General features: G+C 46.6%; 1 protein-coding gene across 2 annotated transcripts in view; it reads right to left on the bottom strand.

The window, feature by feature from the left end:
• Positions 1 to 6,642: 6,642 nt before the first annotated feature.
• The window catches only part of LOC123069172 (uncharacterized), a 29,116-nt gene continuing 14,577 nt past the window's right edge, over positions 6,643 to 21,181 (bottom strand). For both annotated transcript variants that reach the window (XM_044491952.1, XM_044491953.1), the window contains one exon: positions 6,643 to 9,052. In XM_044491952.1, coding sequence (XP_044347887.1) covers positions 6,935 to 9,052 — 2,118 coding nt within the window. In that variant the 3' untranslated portion in view covers positions 6,643 to 6,934. The remainder of the gene's footprint in view (positions 9,053 to 21,181) is intronic.

Raw genomic sequence — 21,181 nt, 5'->3', positions numbered from 1 at the left:
TGCAATGGTAAAAGGCAACCCATCAATATAATCCTTAATAAGCACAAACTTCTCCGATATAGTGTAGTTTGGAGAATTTAAAAAGATAATAGGACTATCATGCGTGGGTGCAATAGCAACAATTTCATGTTTAACATAAGGAACTATAGCAAGTTCATCTCCATAAGCATAATTCATATTGGCATCTTGGCCACAAGCATAGCAATCATCATCAAAAAGGGATATTTCAAGAGAATCAACGGGATCATAGCAATCATCATAGCAATCATCCTTCGGTAAGCACGAAGGGGAATTAAACAATGTATGAGTTGAAGAGTTACTCTCTTTAGAAGGTGGGCACGCGTGATCAATCCGCTCTTCCTCCTTTTGTTCTTCGCTCTCCTCATCATCTTTTTCATCCAATGAGCTCACAGTTTCATCAATTTCTTCTTCCATAGCTTCCTGCAAAATATTAGTCTCTTCTTGGACAGCGGAGAAGACCTCAATATATGGTTTAACATAGGCATTAGAAGCATAATTATCATAACAATATTCAAGTATGGCAAAATTTTCAGATTTGTAAAGAGTGGCATCATACTTTTCAATCAAAGAAGCAATTTCATAAGCACCCTTAAAAGCAACAAATTCTTCAATTTGTTGAACATCATAGTAATTATAAACACCCTTAGCATACGAAGATACGATCCCATTATCAAACTCACATTGGTAGGGAAGGTGTTTCTTAGGGTTTTCAGAACAACAAGTAATATCATATATTTCACATAAATTCCAAGCATAGCATTGCAAACGTTGAATTTGATCCCATAATAGTTTCCCTTTTTCAAATATACGGTGTCGCACATAACAAGCATGCTCATCTAAAGATTTTCCCTCAACTAAGCTAGTTGGGGTTTCAGCACGAGCACAAAGGGATCGAAGATGATCCAAGTAAAAAGCTTCAGGAGTGTGATAGATTTTGAGTGGTTCTACAACCATTGGTTCAGTAGGTACAACTAATTTTTTTGGTATTTTGCGTTTCCTACCCATAACTAAAGATAGAAAACAACTTAGAACAGCAAATAAAAATTACTTAGTGATAAAGCAAACAAGCACACACGAGAATATTCACCCCACGCTATGACTCGTCGACAACGCCGCCAGAAAAAGGTCTTGAAAACCCACAAGTGTAGGGGACCGCAACAGTTTTTGATAAGTAAGAGTGTCGAACCCAACGAGGAGCTAAATGTAGAATAAATATTCCCTCAAGTTCTATCGACCATCGATACAACTCTACGCACGCTTTATGTTCGCTTTACCTAGAACAAGTATGAAACTAGAAGTACTTTGTAGGTGTGATAGGAAAGGTTTGCAAGATAATAAAGAGCACGTAAACAAAAAGTAGGGGTTGTTTAGATAAAGATGCAATAAAGTAAATAAAGCGAGTGTGGAAAAGTGGTGGTAGGAGTTGTGAAAGTGTCCCTAAGCAATTGACTATGTTACTAGACCGGTAATCACTATTGCAATTCTATTTGAGGGAGAGGCATAAGCTAACATACTTTCTCTACTTGGATCATATGCACTTATGATTGGAACTCTAGCAAGCATCCGCAAATACTAAAGATTCATTAAGGTAAAACTCAACCATAGCATTAAAGTATCAAGTCCCCTTTATCCCATACGCAACAATCCCCTTACTCGGGTTTGTGTTCCAGTCACTCACGCAACCCACTATAAGCGAATCATGAACGCATTGCAACACCCTACAACAGGAATCCCTCACGCTTGCGCGACACGGAGGGCACCATAGGACAACACCAATAATAAAACATGCAACTCAAACCAATCATAGCAATTCATCAATCACTGATAGGACAATGGAAATCTACTCAGACATCATAGGATGGCAACACATCATTGGATAATAATATGAAGCATAAAGCACCATGTTCAAGTAGAGGGTACAGCGGGTTGCGGGAGAGTGGACCGCTGAATATAGATGGGGGAAGGTGATGGAGATGTTGGTGAAGATGGCGGAAGTGTTGGTGAAGATCGCGGTGATGATGATGGCCCCCGGCAGCGCTGCGGCGCCACCGGATGCAAGGGGGAGAGAGGCCCCCTTCTTCTTATTATTCCTTGACCTCCTCCCTAGATGGGAGAAGGGTTTCCCCTATAGTCCTTGGCTCCCATGGCTTGGGAGGGGCGAGAGCCCCTCCGAGATTGGATCTATCTCTCTGTTTCTGCGTTCTCTGATTCTGCCCCTTCACCGTTTTCTTTATATCTGGAGATCCGTAACTCCGATTGGGGTGAATCTTTCGCCCAGATTTTTCTCGTAAAATTAGCTTTCTTGCGGCAAAAGAAGAGCGTCAACCGCCTTACGGGTGGCCCACGAGAGTCCAGGGCGCGTCCCCCTGTCTCGTGGCCACCTCGGACACCGTTTCACGTTGATTCTTCCTCCGGAAAATCCCAAATATTCCAAAATAATTCTCCGTCCATTTTTATCCCGTTTGGACTCTGTTTGATATTGGTTTTCTGCGAGACATAAAACATGCAACAAACAGGAACTGGCACTGGGCACTGGATCATTATGTTAGTCCCAAAAATAGTATAAAAAGTTGCCAAAAATATATGAAAGTTGAAGAATATTGGCATGGAACAATCAAAAATTATAGATACAATGGAGACGTATCAATATGTTGTCAGCCCGAGCAATGAATTTGAACTATTTATGATTATATACCATAGAGCTAGCACATTCAATTGATCTCACTCCAGTATGTAACTGAACATATGCAATCTAATTTATCACTAGCACACGGTTCATTCACGAAAGTCATATGTCTATCAAACCGTGGCCAATGACCCCTAGCGTGCGCAATGTGAGTTGTGCATTCTGATTGGCCAGAACCCCAAATCCATGGATCATACGTCTGCACCATAGGATGCACCAAGATCGAATGGCAATCCTTATCCCTCTCATCATCACATGTGGTTGCAGTTGAGATTGATTTATATATACTAAATGCCTGTAAATACAAAAAAATGGCTGAAATATAGCACATGAGCCGTGAAATGCTCCAGAAAATCAAACTTAGAATATAATGGTGATTGCCTAGCGTGGAATTTTTTTCGAGGAAAACGATGAAGTCACCATTGATTGGAGTTTGAATTGCCACGCCTCCTTTTGGAAACTATGATTCTTCTTGTGAGATGCTCTAATTTCCAAGGAGCGATCATTGCAACTTGTGTCAAACTACCAAAAATATTTCCACGAGGTCTTGAGATCATGCCACGGTGACACGTCGATTTCATGATTTTCAGAGTCCATCTGCATTTCCTATCATTAAATTACTAACATTCCCTACATCGATGGCCACATCTCGCAGCTGAAATGTTTGAAAATTATTCTCATTCCTTGGAAAATGACTGAAAACATGCAAAGCGGCACACAAATGATTATTTTTAGAGCTTCTTTGTCAAAAACCACGTGTAGTTGCAGTTGAGATTTGATTTATATGCACTGAATGCATGGTAAATACAAAAATACCTTAAATATAGCAAACGAGCCCTCAAATGCACCAGAAAATTAAATCTAGGATACAATGGTGATTGCGTACTGTGAAATTTTTTAGGCGAAACGATGAAGTCACCGCCGATTGGAGTTCGAATTGCCACATCTCCTTTTGGAAACTATAATCCTTCTTGTGAGATGCTTTGGGTTCCAAGGAGCGATCATCACAACTTGTGCCAAACTTTACAAAAAAATTATATGGGGTCTCGAGATCACGCCACGATGACACCAATTTTCCTTATTTTTTGAATCCATCTGCATTTCATGTAATTAGAATACCAACGAGACCTACTCCAGTGGCCGCATGGTGCATAGTTACCCTCTCGGGGGCGTCATCGTGGAGCTCAGCTATCTTCTGGTCACAGTGCGCCGACGTCTTTAGGCATGGATCCTTGCATGAAGCTTCTTCGACTGTGGCATGGGTAGTACCGTTGGTCCCCCTACCTTTTATACATGGCATCTTGTTACCATTCTAGGTCCTCGCTGTCTGCAAGTAGGATTGACGCTCCCATCGCTGAGCGAGAGGGCAGGTGGCCCTCTCTGGCGATAGTTTGGTGTGTGCGGTGTAACGGTGTCCGGTGATTTCCTAAGGAATTGGGGTTTTCATTCCTAGTTAGTGGTCTCATGTACTTGTTGGGTGGTCTCATGTACTTGTTGGGTGTGGCTTCTCGTGGTTCTTGGTCGACTTAGAGCATCTCTAGCAGACCTTGTAAAAAGCCGTGACCCACAAAATAACCGCCAAATTACGGGTCGGCGCAGAAAATCTTGCCCGACCAGACCCCGTAAACGCGTCCGACCCGTAAAAGTTTTTGCGGGGCGCGGCATAATTCCCGTCCCAACCCGCGAAAACATGGGCTCCGCCCCTCGGTCCCTCGGCGCCCCGTATATAGCGGGAGCGGTTGGTGGGGAGGACATTTCAGCCCGCGCTTTTCCCCACCCACCGCCGCCCCTCTCCCCCTCACCCCACCGCCGGGCCGCCGCCCATGATTCCGGCGAAAGTAGCCGGCGGGATCACGTCGGAAGGCCGCCACACGCCCGAGGTTGCCCTCCGCCACTTCCTCCTATGTCGGCGGGCCGGAAATTTGCAGATCTGTTACGCAATCCAGGGTCCGCTATCACCAGCATTTCCGACCCACATGCGTCAACCAGGCCCAACCGGAGAGCAACACCGAAAGGCCTTGGGCCCTCTCCCCCCAAAAGACTAGCCTATTAGGAGGGGACACCCCCGCCCTTATAAGTCGTGTTATGTCTGTCCCCACAATCGATGTGGGACTAAACCCAACAATCTCCCCCTCACACATCGGTCACCCATGGGCCCGCTAACACCAGCGTTTCCAGCCCGCCAACCATGACCGACCACCCGTGAGTTCACCGAGATTTATTTCGGGCACCTGGGCTCTGATACCAATTGTTAGAATTAATCTGAGGTGCTCCGTCGATCTACCGAGGACCAAGCAATCAGACGAGGCACGACACTGAGATTTGTTAACGAGGTTCACCGACATGGCTACATCCCCGGGGCTTGACTATGGGCGCTCCTCCCCATGACACCGTCACAATACCGCACCCCGGCCACCCGGGCGCCGGCACACGCCGCCGGCTCCCCCGCGTGCATGTGCTATTATGTTGGCATAGGTTACATCGTGTGTCTACCCCCGCTATATATGAGAGGCCTAGGATACAAGTGTCCTATTAGGACACAACTCCTACCCTGCCTACACACAGTCCAACTATAAGTTCAACTGTAACCTACCTTGTACAATAATATTCGACACAACTTTAACAAGATCGACCGTCGTTCGATGCAGGCGATCAGATTTGGCTTTTCCGGCAATCAGTAGCTGCGCCAAGCCATGGATTGGTCGGGGAGCACCCTGCGCAGCCCTGACAAAACCCCATTGCCGCATGCAGGTACGGGTTTGCCCTGTAGCTGCCGCCGCCGGTTTGTCGGCAGGGATTCGGCCGTCCGTCCGCCGGGCTCGGCGCTTGCGCAGCGGCTCGCCGATGTCGCTAATACAGTGCGACGACTGCACGCGGACAGTGCTGCGGCTAACTTCAGGCACGCCGAAGCACCCCGGATGGGTGTTCTTTAAATGTGAAAACGACGGGGTATGTGTTGTTTCATTCGGCTTTGTCACTGTATTCTTCAGTTCAATTGCGATAGCTCATTTTGAACATCGTCATGTGTGTAGGAAGATGGATGCTCATTGTGGTTTTGGGAAAGAGAATACATTGATTTATTGATAGAAAGGAACTTAATAGATGTTCGTGCACTCCTTAGTAGAATTGAAGCTAATGATGCAGTTGCATGTGCAATTAGAGAAAAAAGTAGAGGAGAAGCAACGTCTACTTCTTTACAACCAAAAAAGAAGAATGAATAATGCAAAAATAAGAATCCACAGATCAACAACGAATGCATGGAGAAGATATTGGTCCAACTAGTGGGAGCAGTTATGAAAGCTGGATATCTTCTAAAATGCATAATTTTGGTTCTTATTTTCTTTGGCGTTACTATTCTAGCAAACATTTGGTGAAGTACTATGTATCCAATGCCGTTGAAAAAGCAAAGAAATGCATTTTCATGTGTGAAATTGAATTGCAAATTTCGGATTTGCGGGCCGGCGGGAGCAGCACCCGAGCAGACCCCGCAAAGCCAACCCGTAAAAGAGGATATTCCGCGAATATTCTTTTTTACGGGTCCGTTTTGCAGGGTCTGACTCTGGGCCGCCCGCACCGGCCCGCAAAGCCGTTTTTTCGCAAACTGTAAACACGTTTTGCGGGTCGGCGTTATACAGGATCTGCTGGAGATGCTCTTAGTTGCCAACATCTTCGCTACACCCTCAGATGTCGATTTTATTTTGATCTCCTTTATAAAATAGGGCGGAAGCCTTGTTTCAAGTGGGTGTCACGGTATACTACAAGGCATAAAATGAGCCAATAACTCTCACTTCACAGCACAAGACAACCAGTATCAGAAACAACATTGTCTTCTCAGAAAGAATAATTATTTACAGACAACTTAGAATTGACGGGTTTTCATGACAAAAATATATAATGAGCTCCTGGCCTATTCTGTTCAGAATGAACGTTGCAAATACAAAATGTAGGTAACATTTTCTATTTAGCTTCCAGACCAAAAGTAACAATACAGAAATATAAAATAGTACATGTCTAAGGCTACACCAGCCAAGGATTCAGGTTCAGCTGAGGAAATAATTACTAACGAAGGAAGCAAATCATTTGAAATATCACAACTATCACAAGCAGAAAAAAATGTAACAAACATTTTCAAAAGGATCCAACTAAATGAATGAAATTAAATAAGAACAGCCCCGATGTTTTATAGATTCATGGAACTGCAGCCAAGCAAAAGTTCAACAAAGGGTATCATGCTCTGTTCTGAGGACATGCAGCATTTGTACTCCTACTTGCGAACGAAACACATGAGTACACAGGCGCGGAATCGCCATCACCTGTGCTATCACTTGGCACCAGTACATGCTTCGCCCCAGGAGTGAGCTTCACTGGGCCTGATCTCTTCTGCACACAGCGACCACTAGGCGAAGCATTGGAATTGCCAAGAACAGCGCTCCCCATTCTGTTGTCTGTATTTCTGGCCGAAAGGGCCACATCTCTTATGCTGTTGGAAGGTGCTTGAACTACATGGCCTGGATGGTTGAATGTAAAACCCACTGATGAGCTTGCTGAATGCACAACATGTTGCTGAGGCAAATTGGCATGGAAACCTGAAGATGGTGTGCCATGCTGTCTGGTTGTAGGCAAAGGTGGTGCTGTGGGTGGTTCTGTTCTAGTGATAGGATCAGAGTAATAACGGCGCGACGGGGAATTCTGTTGGAATGCTGCACTGCCATGATTGGGAGGAGGTGGGCAGCCCAATAGAAAAGGCCGATTGGTCTGCGAGTTTGAAAAATCAACAAACCTGTTTTCATATGGCAACTGATCTCCAGACAGTACATTAGCTGCAGGGAAAGGGTGGCTGTAATCATGTGTAGACCGTGCCTGACTTGCGCTTGCATGATATGTTGAAGCATTAATTATACTGGTGGAATTTACTGTATCATTGGGGAAATTCTGAGCTTGTAAAGAGAGAAAAGGCCGTCCTGGTTGTGGCAAGAACACATTTGCGTTGAGATAGTCATTGGTGAAAGTGCCTGTATGCCTCTGCGCAGTCTCCGAAAACAATTCAGCTCTGGTCATGCAAACTGGAAGATCTTTACCCATCAAACGAACTGTCTGTCCTGTCAATGGTCCATTCTCATGCGGCATGTTCAACTCAGAACGAAAATTGAACTCCTTACTGTGCGACACATTAGATTCATGAGATGGGCAGGAAGAAAATTTGCTGCTGGTGGAAAACCAACTCTGGTGCTGCCGAAATGAATCCTGAAATGTATGATCTGGCAATGCAAAAGGAGACGTACTCATAGTCATAGTGTCTTTTACTGAAACATTACTGCAACCACGACGAGTCTCAGCAAGTTCAGTTAAGCTCAATGGAGGACCAGCAGCATCTACATCAGAAACTTTTATCGCCTCACCATGCAAAAATGTGCCTGCCGAACTTGAATTTGTTGTTCGTTCCAAGTCAGCAGTAGATTGTTCGCTTTCCAGTCTCTGTGAAACAACATTAAAATTCATCCGGTTTTCTCTCCCATCAAGCAATTGGACATCAGAACTTAAAGTTCCCTCATGTGTATGCTCCAGATTTGGCACCTCTGAATATGAATCATACCTTTGGTCCAATTCAGTAGATTCCGGTAACGCCATATTCAGATCAATCAAAGGAGCGAACATCTCTCTGTTACCAGGCTCAGGAGAATCCTCATGATCTGAATTCTTATTTGCTTCTTTCGACTTAGTGAAAGCTTCCATGGGAATATGAGAAATACCACTTTCTGCAGTTATGCATTTGTCAGGAGAATCCTCATGATCTGAATTCTTATTTGCTTCTTTGGCTTTACTGAAAGCTTCCTTGGGAATATGAGAACTACCACTTTCTGCAGTTATGCATTTGTCTGATTCGGTAGGCGTGAATGACGATGATGATGACGAGGACGACGATGAAGAAGCCATAGCATCTGAAAACATCTTGCAGAGACTTTGTTGTTCTGGTAGCTCAAGTATAGCATCTGCTTCTGAGAATTTGACACGTTTCACTGATTTGCGGCAGAGTTCTATTATTTCCTTGCCTTCTGAATTGCCATGTTTCTCCTTGACCATTTTCACTGATGTGTGCTTTGTGCACTTTAAAATGCCATGCCCAGGGATAAAATTTTCCAAATCTCGTAGTTTCCCCACTTTGTCGGCTTTATTGCCGTTCATGTGCTTTTGTGTGTCAGCCTTCTTCTTTATATTATTGATCTTCCCCTGCTTCCTTCTCTCAGATATCTTTTCTCTCTCTTCTCTGTGATGTTGTGAGGCCTCAGGTTTCTGTGATGAGTGAGTATCCAGTCCTTCAAAAAGGTTTGGACTTTCAAGTGCTTCCTACAGAATTGAAGAGCATTATTTGAAACCATAAGATACATATAACTGTGAGTACAAAAAATAAACGAAAAACTGAACAGCACAAATCAGATCTACCAGATGTATACCAATTTGAAAAAATCATCAGGAAAGCGGAATACCCTAGACGGGAAAGTTGCTGCATATATATAATTCATTATGTTCATTAATTTTGGATCATAGAAATTTCAGCACAAGTGTGTTATACACAAATGACATTGGTGTTGCAGGTATGCATATGGGTGATGGACCATGCGTTTAAACTTTACACCCACTGCAAAATTCACAAATCCTAAATGTTCTTCTGTAGATACACTTGTTAATGTCAGTCTCGTATATCATCACCAATGTTTAGGAGAAAATTAGTTTTAAGATCATACCAGGGTTACAGTCCTACGTAGGCATACATATATGTGCTGATGGGTGCCTAAAGTGGCTCTAACACTTTCTATAGGAATACATGCTTGATGCAAACAGGGTTATGTTCTTTTCGATAAGTGTCAAGCTACACAGACCTGAACCACATACTGAGATCTTAGGCACACCTCGCAGGCGCCACATTTGAAATGATGTGGCATTGATGTGTATAAGCTGTCCTGGAAAAATTCTTGGAACAAATTGCTCAAATGTACAATCCGTAACATGAAGCGGCACGCAAAATATGTGGATGTTCAGACTTGATCCAGGACAACACGCACCAATTGATGCCACCTAGTGTTAAACATGCCTCCTCAAGTGGACTCAAGATGCCAGATGTCATGTGGGTATCTGCGTGGGCGGAGAGCTACAACACCACCCGCTTCAGGAGTCCAGGAAGATCGAGATACGTATTATCTCTACTTGTCCCTAGTTAGCATTAATTCCGAATGAGAGTTTGGAACTTTGGATGTTAGAACAGTTCACCCCGAAGAAGGTTTTCTTGCTATATCCAAATTCAGTTAGACTCCGTATGAAGCCATCTACAGGCGTAACCAGAATGTATCACATCTACAGACGTTTGGGTGCATGACGCGTGTGAAGACTGTGAAGCTGCAACTATAAAAGCATGCCGATCGCAGCACCAAGATGGTGTTCATCGGATGCGAGAGGACTTCCTGCACCAATGCATACCACTTCTACGACCCACGACTACTACCTCAGATCCAATCCTCACCCTCCTGGCCATTAAATACGTGACAACAGAACACACACGCGCGGCAAGGTAAAAGTAATCACCAGGTGGAATGCAAAACTCTTGGTAGAATAATTCACTATATATTGCGCACAACTATTTACAGCCATGGTAGTTTATACAGCTTAAATCACATTATTAGGTAAAAAGTACACTATACTCAGGAACATATGTGTAATAACCACTTATAACAAAAGATATAAAAGAAATAAAAATAATATTTGGATCGAACAGGAACTGAATGCCAGTTAATTATGGCATATTCGTATCCATATTTTAAGAATAAAATACATGTACAGTTATCCTACAATCCAAATTGAAGTTTGTTAAGAGTTCTCTTGACCAAGACTTCATATTTCCAATTTATTTTATTTTCTCTTCTCCAGCTTGCACCCAAATTTGAAGAACATTTTCTATATGGCTAGGCCAGCCCTTACATTAGAACATTCCTTAGAGCTGTCTTAAGAATGAAAAATCAACTTAAAATACAAACAATGTAATATATATTCTCTACATTCACTCATTTTGCTTTGTATATAGACAATGGTGTGTACTCATCCTCAATGCACCGATTGAAAAACAATCTTTTGACAATTATCTTATATACTTAATGATATCTATGGACAGATCAACCAATTAAACTTCTTTGTTGATCTAATAAATGAATATACATGATCCAATTAAGCTCTACAGAGTACTAGAAGCAAAACAATTCCCAGGCCGACTAGCCAGGAATTGCGCCAGTCGCGTCCTTGCGCCACAAAGCTGCAACCAGCAGCTCCAAATGCTACGACCGGCGTCCTAGAAAGCTAGAACCTACGTAATAAAAAGCTTCAACTGAAGACGGAGGAGCTGGTGATCACGGGCGAGCTGGGAACTCGTGACCGTGGGATGTTATTACTTATTACCCGTTACTGCAGCGAGATGGAATCGTCGTTTGGAAAGCCGAACCCGTAAGATTTTTGCTGTCACCCCCGACTACTGGAGCTGCGACAGGGCGGGGGCGGGGGGAGGATGGTACCGGCGACCGTCGGCGCATGGGAGTTGGGACCGACGGCACTGCTATCGCTGTGCCCGCATGCTGGAACCAAAACCAACCGGCAGTAGAGTTGCAACCATTGCAGCAAAATCATTTGCAACCCTTGAAGAATGTGCTGCAACCGTCACTAGATGCGGGAGCGGCGGTCCTGCTTGCGGCATTAGCTGCACACGACAACTAGAGGGCAGCAGCAGCTGCGGCAAGTTGCGGGAGTGTGCGAGGTGGATGCGGCGAGCAACGTGGAAGGTGGATGAGAAGAAAAACTAGCGCATGCCTCCCTATGATTCGGGACAAATCGGTGGGGAAAGAAAATAGGATGACATGGGGTAGGAGATAGGACGGTTATGGGGGCCCAATCTAATGGTCTGCATGCGACCAACCGAACCCTAGAGCCGGTCGGCCAGCACTTAGCGCTGCCCGGACTAGATAGAAGGGAAGTGCGCGCTTCGCTGTGTAGCTTATGTTCCTCGGGTTGCACATGTTTTATTTTTATGTGCTAGATTTTTTTTGGAAGTTGTGAAAATTGTTTAAGTGTTTGGTGGGTTTTTTCTTACCGTGTGTTTGGGGGGGGGGGGGGGGGGGGGGGGCACTTATACACATACGTGAGGGAGTTATGTGCCACGTGTATTGTGTTGGTGCTAAGCATGCCATGGTTGGCGCTTCCTTCTTGCCAACCAAGACCCATGCTACCTAGGCACTTACCAATGGGACCCACCCATCAAAAGATCCCACCACAAAGCCCAATTTTTATTTAAAAGGGCAAAACAGACTTCGACGCAATGCACAACTTTTATTTAACTTCCATTAATAAATTTACATGCAATGAAGAAATGTAGAACAAAATATCTAAATCATTAAGCTAAGAACAAAACTAAAAGTAACAATATTTTGACCCCGATATTAAATTTTTCAGTTATTATACAAGGTACGTAGGAAATGCAATCTATTCCCCGTTCACAAATATAAGATGTTCTACTAACTCTAATCCATATTAATTGTCACAATAGTTACTTGATTCGCAATTCGCTCGGTTCGCAATTCAAATTTGCGAATCGAAATTCTCTATATATATCTATCGAATCGGATTCGACATGGGGTACACATCTCCGATTTGCGAATCGTAGAAGGGGTTCGCAAACCCGACAATTACGATTCGCCGCCCCTAGTATAAAGTGTATTTTTCTTTTATATGGAGACGTACACACTAGGTGGGCCACATCTGATCCATGTACGTAACGAAAAAACAGCCCATTGAGCCCACTACAGAATGGAAACCTAATATGCTGGCTTCAGGTACACAAACACATCTTCTATCTCGTGGCTTCAGGCACGCATCTCTCCTCTCTTCTTATTCTAGCACGTCTCCCTAGTAATACGCTTCCCCTCTCCCTGCCTTATCTCTCCCGTCGCGCTCATGCTCTGGTGGATGGAGGAGACGAATGAGGAGAAAACTTGACCGATTAGGGTTCGGCGAATCAGGCTCCAATTTTCGATTGAACCGACCGAATTCAAACTCTGATGGCCGTTCGATTTAGATTGGAGTTCGAGGCCTCTCCCAGCAAATCCGGTAACTATGGTTGTCGCTCAAACGGATGTATCTAGCACCCCTCTTCCGCTCATCCCCTTTCGTCAGCTCTTTGATAGGGATACTATAACCTAGGTCCCTAAACTTGGAATGGATGGCGGAGCATAGGTGGCAGGTAGTTTTCAGTGACAACTAAAATGGATCAGAGGGAGTAACTTTTTTTATGAATCGAATGTACTAGAGGCTAACACGAGCTTTGCCGCGCCGTGCTTCACATATGGGATTAATTCATTTATATTTAGTAGATTGTTGCGGTCAGTTGTTTTGTTTGGATTTCATTTATTTTGAGTTGTGTTTGAATTATTTTCTGAAGGCGTTTTTTCATTTGTATATCATGTCGGGTTCTTGTTGGAGATATTATGTTCCTACAAGAGAATAAAGTTGTTTGGTGTGTGGTGTCTTTACATGTTTCAGTCTCGGTGCCAGCCGTTGGTGGTCGTGTGAGTTTCTTGAGAGCTCATATTCCACGCTAAAATCATGAAATTGCTGGTATAACACCCACATGGGTCGGCCCACACGAGCTCTCGCTTGCTCAGCTTGAGTCCCTACTCCTCTCACTCGATTAGCTTTTTTCTCCCCGCCCCACTCCTAGCTCAGAAAAAATGATTATCTTTTTTATTTAATTTAATTAAAATATTTCAAGGATTTTAAAAAATATTGTGAATTTAAAAAACCATGAATTTTATAAAATGTTCACGAATTAAAAATATATTCATGGATTTCAAAAAATGTTTGCAAATTAAATAAGTTCTCAATTTACAAAAATCACAAACTTCAAAAATGATCCTGAACTTCAAAAATATTCGTGAATGTAATAAATATTGATGAAGCTAAAAATGTAAAAAGATTGGTTTTTAATGTTCACAAATCTTAATAAGTTCCCATGAATTAAAATATGTAAAAGATTAAAGAGAGAAAGAGTAATAACAACAAACAACCTCTTACATGTGGGTCCCAGTGATCCTACAACCCACGAAGCACCAGAAGGCTTCAAATCATGGGAGCTTAGTATCTCTATAGATATATACACGTTTTAGTGTGCTAGTTCAGTCATTTTAGTCCAAGCAGTCCATATTAAAATAAGCAAAACATCTTATATTTGCGAACAGAGGGAGTGTTTGCCAAGCGTGAAGAGAAAATATGTGTTCACACATGCTTCAAACTTAGGTACTCCCTCCGTCCGGTGAAGAGTGTACATCTAGCTTTAAAATTTGTCCACAAAAGAGTGTACTTCTATCTTCCCAATGCACTTTAAAGTAGGAAAAAACACTTCTATCTCATCACACGGTAATTAAGACCAATAGCAATCTACACATGGTTTTCTTAATTTCTACATGCACTTAGCTCATTGGGGGTTGGGTAATTAAAGAAGAGAGAGATGGTGGTTTGCACCTTTTCAATGCATTTTTTATTCAAGTCCATAATTTGTCCTAAAATGTCTAGATGTACACTCTTCACCGGACGGAGGGAGTACATCATCTGTAAAGAAATATAGGAGTGTTTAAATCACTAATTTAGTGATCTAAACGCTCTTATATTTCTTTACAGAGGGAGTAACTTATTAGGTGGATAGGTTCGCCACCACAGTACCCTAAAGATGTTATGTGGACCAGTCCATTAAACATGGAGTCTTAGTTGATTAAAAATCTTTGTTAGAAAGAGTCCAGCCAATTTAGAGATCGTATTAGAGTTTCAATAGATTTACCACCTAGTTGGTCAAGTCTTGTCTACAATATATGGGCCGACCCCTCTCAACAAAGCAGAAAAGAATATTATCGTTTACTTTTATATACTTTTCAGTAATTAGGATTAGGTCAGCAGATTCTTCCACTTTCGTATCGGAGCCATCTATGGAGTAGATGAAGATCATCACCGAGCAATTGGCAGCTTTCACATGCCAATGAAGATAGGACCATATGCTCCTCGTCGGGCTAGTGCAACACTTGAATAACAGCTACAGGCCTTACCCCCACCATCAGATTCCACCATTGCAGCAACCACCTATGACGCAACCTCTGCACTGCAAACCCTTCTCCCCAGCGACGAGGCACCCTTGGTGCTTCCCCTCAACCATAGCACTTATGTGTCACCTTATCCAGCGAGGGAATCACCATCGCCTCGACGGTGGACCTCTACCTAAGAGGCAGATTGCCCACCCCCACGACCTGCTCACTTTCCTTCCTTCCTTCCAGCGTGTACTTCCCCTCGCATTGCAACCATGTGTCGACCGCTGCCAACCAGCATCACCCGCCAACACCTTAGATCAGGTTCTGGTTCAGTCGTGACTCGTTTCCACAAGCTCGACTTTCAGACGTACTTCCACAAGCTCGACTTTCAGACGTACGATGGTTCTGTCGATCCTCTTGGTTGAAAAGGTATGGACTGCAGTCTACCACCTCACCAATGGCGATCGGATTCGGTACTTACAACTCGAGTGTGATTTCAGCATGCGGACATGGGAGCAGTTCAAGGAAGCTTGGCACATTCAGTTTGGGCCGCCACTCCGCACCAATCCCTTTGACGAGTTGGCACGTCTATCTTTCACTTCCTCAGTTGCTGACTACACCAGAAGGTTTCTAGCGCACATGTCCCACAACAGTGAGCCATTTACACCCAACAACGGTTTCTGTACACAACAGGGCTGCTCGATGGTCTTCACACTGACGTCGAGCTTCAGCGGCCATCTAACCTCCACACTGCCATCTCCTTCGCCAAGGCCTATGAGCAGGGGCATTTCCAACAACATCAACACACCAGCCTTCTAGTCCTACAGGGCCCTTGCGCCCCTGCGATCTTCCTGCGGTCAATGCAACTACAATACCTTCCCCGCCAATGCCACTAGCACTTATTCTGCCGTCGACCACTCCATAGCCAACCTCGCCACAGCAGGTTCGGTGCCTCACTCCACTTGTCAGGGATTTTGCTTCAACTGCGACGAGATTTATGTTCGGGGTCACCGGTGCACGCGGCTCTTCTTCATCGAGGCTGATTTAAAAAGAAAAAGGAAAAATGCCGATGTAGCTGGGGACACGGTCGTGACACGGTAGGACACGGCGAGCGAGGCTCGATAACCCAGAACCACGAATCCTAACCTTCCTCTCTTGCACTCCGTTCGGCTGCAGCAGGGATTGGGGATCAAGGGACACTTAGGAGCGCCACCGCCACCGTCTCCACCGCTGCCTGGAATCGCCTCTTCGTCTTGTCGACTCGTCACACTGCTGCCTCGAGTGACTCAAGTCTTTCCCGCCATCGCCGCCCAACACCATCAACAGTGAGGTACGATTCCGTCGCGCTCGTGCTTGGCTGCTTGCTCTATCCTGTCTCCTGTGTGCTTAGCTGCTGGCTTGTGCTATGGTGCGTGTGTCTAATTCCTTGTACTTGTGTTTTCTCATTAGATTAGTTCGGCTGTTCCTTTGAACTTAGTTAGGTTGGGGAAGCAGACTTTTTTTTCGCGAATACGCAAAGCTTGCGTATCTTTTCATTGATAGAAGAAAGTGAATGAGTACAATAGAGGATACAACACATGACATGAACGCAAGGAGGCATGATCATGGCATCCGGAGCAGAGAGACAAGGGGTGCTCAGCCCGAACAGGGGGAAATGACACAACTAAACCCACTAGTCCTAAACAGAGAGGCAAACATCTTCAAATCCAACATCGGGGACACCGCGAGCAAACAAGATAGCGCCTTCAAGAAGGGGTGCAACGTCATGACGTCGCCGCCATCCGATCCGAAGAACCGGACCTAGGGTTTCCCCCAATGCTCGAAGAGGGACACGGATGAAGGCCATGGCAGCGCCTTCAGGAAGGGAAACGGCACTTGCAAGTGTCGCCGCTGCCAGCATCGGCAAGCCGAGCATGGATTTCGCCTGGCCTGAGTCCGAGTAATCCCATAGCCGCCAGATCAAAATCCGAAGATGAGGAAGACAATCCGCCGGTCGACTGCCATCCCGGAAGGGAGATGATGGGGCTGCACCTGCTGCCGAAAGAACACAAGCTTTGGAAACGACCTGCCGTGAGTGTGGATGGGGTCGGGAAGGCAGAGCGGTAGAAAGCCGGCGTGGAGGATATGATGGCGACCCACGCCACCGGCAAGCTGGAGCCGAAAGGGAGCGCAGATCCAAGTTGCCGGAAGCGAAGCCGCCAGAACGCCGGCAAACCGGTGACGCTGGAAGGGGACGCAGCGACCGGAGTGTCCGGGCCAAAATCGCGCCGGTAAGGACGCCGACAGGCCATGGACGCTGGAGAACCCAGGTCAGTGGCCGCCAGGACCGGACCAGGCGTCGGCAAGGACCCGCCACGAAGCTTCAACGCGCTGCCCAAAACACACCTTGACCACACACGGGCAGAGGCCGTCACAGTAACTCAGAGGAGGCGCCGTGGGAGACGGAGGGCGGTCTGCAACGGGGCAAGACCGAACCTTGGCCAGCCCATCACCTCCACGCGAGCCCTCACACAACCCAGCGAACGGCAGCAAGAGAAGCTGCGCGAGCAGGGGGGCAAGAGGCGGACGAGGGAGGTACACGACGGGAACGGCCGCGCCGCCACGCCGGACAGGCAGGACGAACAGAGCAGCAGTTGGAGGGGAGGGGAGCCCGCGGCACGCCAGATCAGATCTGGGGGCGGCGAGGTTGGGGAGGAGCTCTAGCGCGAAGGGGGCGAAGCCACCCTGCCGGCCCCATCCTCAGGCGCGACGCGACGACACCGGCCGCCCGCCGGCGGCAACGGCGCGGGGGCGCGATGGCGGCGGAGGGGTTGCTGGGGGCGGGAGGGCCTATGCGAAGGGGAGGACGAAACCGCCCCGCCGCCACCTGTAACGCCCGGATAATCTTGCTACAGTAATCCCACGCTAATCATGGCACGTCATCCCGATTACTGTTGCTATCCTCGAAATAATTCGAAACCGTTCAAATTCAAAATTCAAATTGATGAAAACAATAAAAGTTTTCAAAATTTAAAATAAAATTGTTCGGTGGTTGACGAATATTACAAGGATAATTATGATGCAACAAACACATTTTTATAAAATGACTAGATATTTTAAATTGATTAAAACATAAAAGAAAATAAATAAAAAGAAAACAGAAAAACAATACAAAAAAAAAAGAGAAAAGAAACCCCCTGGGCTTCGGCCCAACTGACCACAGGCCAACTGGGCCACCACCAGGGCCCAGCCGGCCACTCCCCCCCCCCACCTTATCCACTACACCACCCCCGCCCACTCCACCGACACCCCCACAACCCCCCCCCCAAAATATCTCCCCCTCTCCCCGACCTGGATCGGGATCGAGGGAGGAGGCCCTCGCCACCGCCCCGGATCGCCGTCGCCTTCTCGCCCCCCTGGCCTCGCCCCCCCCCCCCCCCCGCCTGAGGACCCCGTCGCCTCCGCCTCGCTTCCTCATCGACGCCGAACCGCCGTCGCCGCGCTCTCCTCGGACGCCGTCGTCTCCACCACCGCCGCCCTCTTCGTCACCGGACCCTCCCCCCCTCCCCGACGCCGGCGGCCGCCTCCCCGACTCCCTCCTCGCCGGTCGCCTCCAAGCTTCACCGCGCCCGCCTCCTAGACCCTACGCGCCCCTCCCCGTGAGCTCTTTCCCCCCCGTCGCTCCCCTCTCCCCCCTCCCGAACGACGCCGCGCCCAGAGCCCCGTCGCCGGCTCCGCCCCGGCTCCGGCCACCCGCGGCCACGCCGCCGTCCCACCCCCGGCCCCTCCCCGCTCCCCCTGTGCGGCTCCCCTGCCGCGGCCGCCGCGCCCTTTTCCCCCTGGTCGCCTCGGCCACGTGCACGGGCACCACCGACCGCGCCCTGGCGCCGTCCCGCCGTGGCCTCACCGCTGTCGCCTCCGGCGGCCGGCCTCGCCGTGCCCTGCTATCGCCGGCGCCCCCCTGGTGGCCCTGATGGGCGCGTGCCCGCACCCGCGCCCGACCCGCAAGGCCTCTGTGCCTATGACAAACGGGGCCCTCGCCCCAGAACATTAAAAAAAAAGAAAATAATAATAATAATAATAATAATAATAATAATAATAATAATATAAATAAATAAATAATAAATAATAAAATAAATAAAAATAATAAATAAATTAATAAAATTAAAATGATTTAATAAAATTATTAATTAATTAATTAATTAATTAAGTTAATTAATCCAGTTTAATTAAATTAATTAACTAGTAATTAGATTAACCTAAACCCTAATTAATTTAAATAGAGAATGACAGGTGGGTCCCACTGGACCCACATGTCAGGGTTGACTCAGTCAACCCCTGTTGACTGCTGACGTCAGCATGACATCATGCTGACGTCATAAATACATTTTTTTCGAATTAATTAAATAAATAATTAAATTCCAAAATTGTTAAAATCTTTTAAAAATCATATCTTTTAATCCGTAACTCGGATTAAAATATTTTCAACATGAAAGTTGCTCAGAACGACGAGACGATCCGGATACGCAGTCCGTTCGTCCACCACACACCTCTAACATACCAACACGCAACTTTCCCCCTCCGGTTCATCTGTCCGAAAACGCGAAACACCGGGAATACTTTCCCGGATGATTTCCCCCCTTAACCAGTACCACCTTATACCACGTTAGGGCACGCCTAGCATCGCTTCTTGACATGTCATGCATCGATATGCATCTGTTTACTTGGTATTCATTGTTTCTTCCCCCTCTTCTCTCCGGTAGACTACGAGACCGACGCTGCTGCTGCCCAGTTCGACTACGGAGTTGACGACCCCTCTCTCTTGCCAGAGCAACCAGGCAAGCCCCCCCCTTGATCACCAGATATCGCCTATTCTTCTCTATACTGCTTGCATTAGAGTAGTGTAGCATGTTACTGCTTTCCGTTGATCCTATTCTGATGCATAGCCTGACATTGTTGCTACACCTGTTGATACCTTACCTGCAATCCTAAATACTTAGTATAGGATGCTAGTTTATCATTGTTGGCCCTACCTTCGTGTCAGTCTGCCTTGCTATAATATGGGCCGTGATCACTCGGGAGGTGATCACGGGTATATACTATACATACATACATACTATACAGATGGTGACTAAAGTCGGGTCAGCTCGAAGAGTACCCGCGAGTGATTCACGGATTGGGGGCTGAAAGGACCTTTGTCCCGACGGCCCTCTGTGTGGATCTTTGTGGCGGAGCGGCAGGGCAGGTTGAGACCACCTAGGAGACAGGTGGGCCTGGCCCTGTTCGGCGTTCGCGGATACTTAACACGCTTAACGAGATCTTGGTATTTGATCTGAGTCTGGCTACGAGCCTATACGCACTAACCATCTACGTGGGAGTAGTTATGGGTATCCCGACGTCGTGGTATCAGCCGAAGCACTTCAGACGTCAGCGACGGAGCGGCGCGCGCCGGATTGGAACGTAAGCCTGCTCTTGTATTAAGGGGGCTAGTTCTGCTTTCGGCCGCGTACGCAACGTGCAGGTGTGCTATGGGCGATGGGCCCAGACCCCTGTGCGCTTAGGTTTAGACCGGCGTGCTGGCCTCTCTGTTGAGCCTAGGTGGGGCTGCGACGTGTTGATCTTCCGAGGCCGGGCATGACCCAGGAAAGTGTGTCCGGCCAAATGGGATCGAGCGTGTTGGGCTATGTGGTGCACCCCTGCAGGGAAGTTTAATCTATTCGAATAGCCGTGATCTTCGGTAACAGGACGACTTGGAGTTGTACCTTGACCTTATGACAACTAGAACCGGATACTTAATAAAACACACCCTTCCAAGTGCCAGATACAACCGGTGGTCGCTCTACCTCAGGGATATGAGGAGGGGATCGCCGGGTAGGATTATGCTATGAGATGTTATTGGGAGATGCTACTTGGAGGACTTCAATCTACTCTCTTATACTTGATGCAAGACGAAGGTGACCAGAAGCGTAGTCTTCGACAGGACTAGCTATCCCCCTCTTATTCTGGCATTCTGCAGTTCAGTCCACTGATATGGCCTCCTTACACATATACCCATGCATATGTAGTGTAGTTCCTTGCTTGCGAGTACTTTGGATGAGTACTCACGGTTGCTTTCTCCCCCTTTTTCCCCTTTCCTTCTTTCTGGTTGTCGCAACCAGATGCTGGAGTCCAGGAGCCAGACGCCACCGTCGACGACGACCCCTACTACACCGGAGGTGCCTACTACTACGTGCTGCCCGCTGACGACGACCTGGAGTAGTTAGGAGGATCCCAGGCAGGAGGCCTGCGCCTCTTTCGATCTGTATCCCAGTTTGTGCTAGCCTTCTTAAGGCAAACTTGTTTAACTTATGTCTGTACTCAGATATTGTTGCTTCCGCTGACTCGTCTATGA

This window comes from Triticum aestivum, chromosome 3B (assembly GCF_018294505.1).
Source record: "Triticum aestivum cultivar Chinese Spring chromosome 3B, IWGSC CS RefSeq v2.1, whole genome shotgun sequence".
Lineage (NCBI taxonomy): Eukaryota > Viridiplantae > Streptophyta > Magnoliopsida > Poales > Poaceae > Triticum > Triticum aestivum.
The sequence above is the reverse complement of the archived record's forward strand: the minus strand, read 5'-3'. Positions and strand labels throughout refer to the sequence as shown.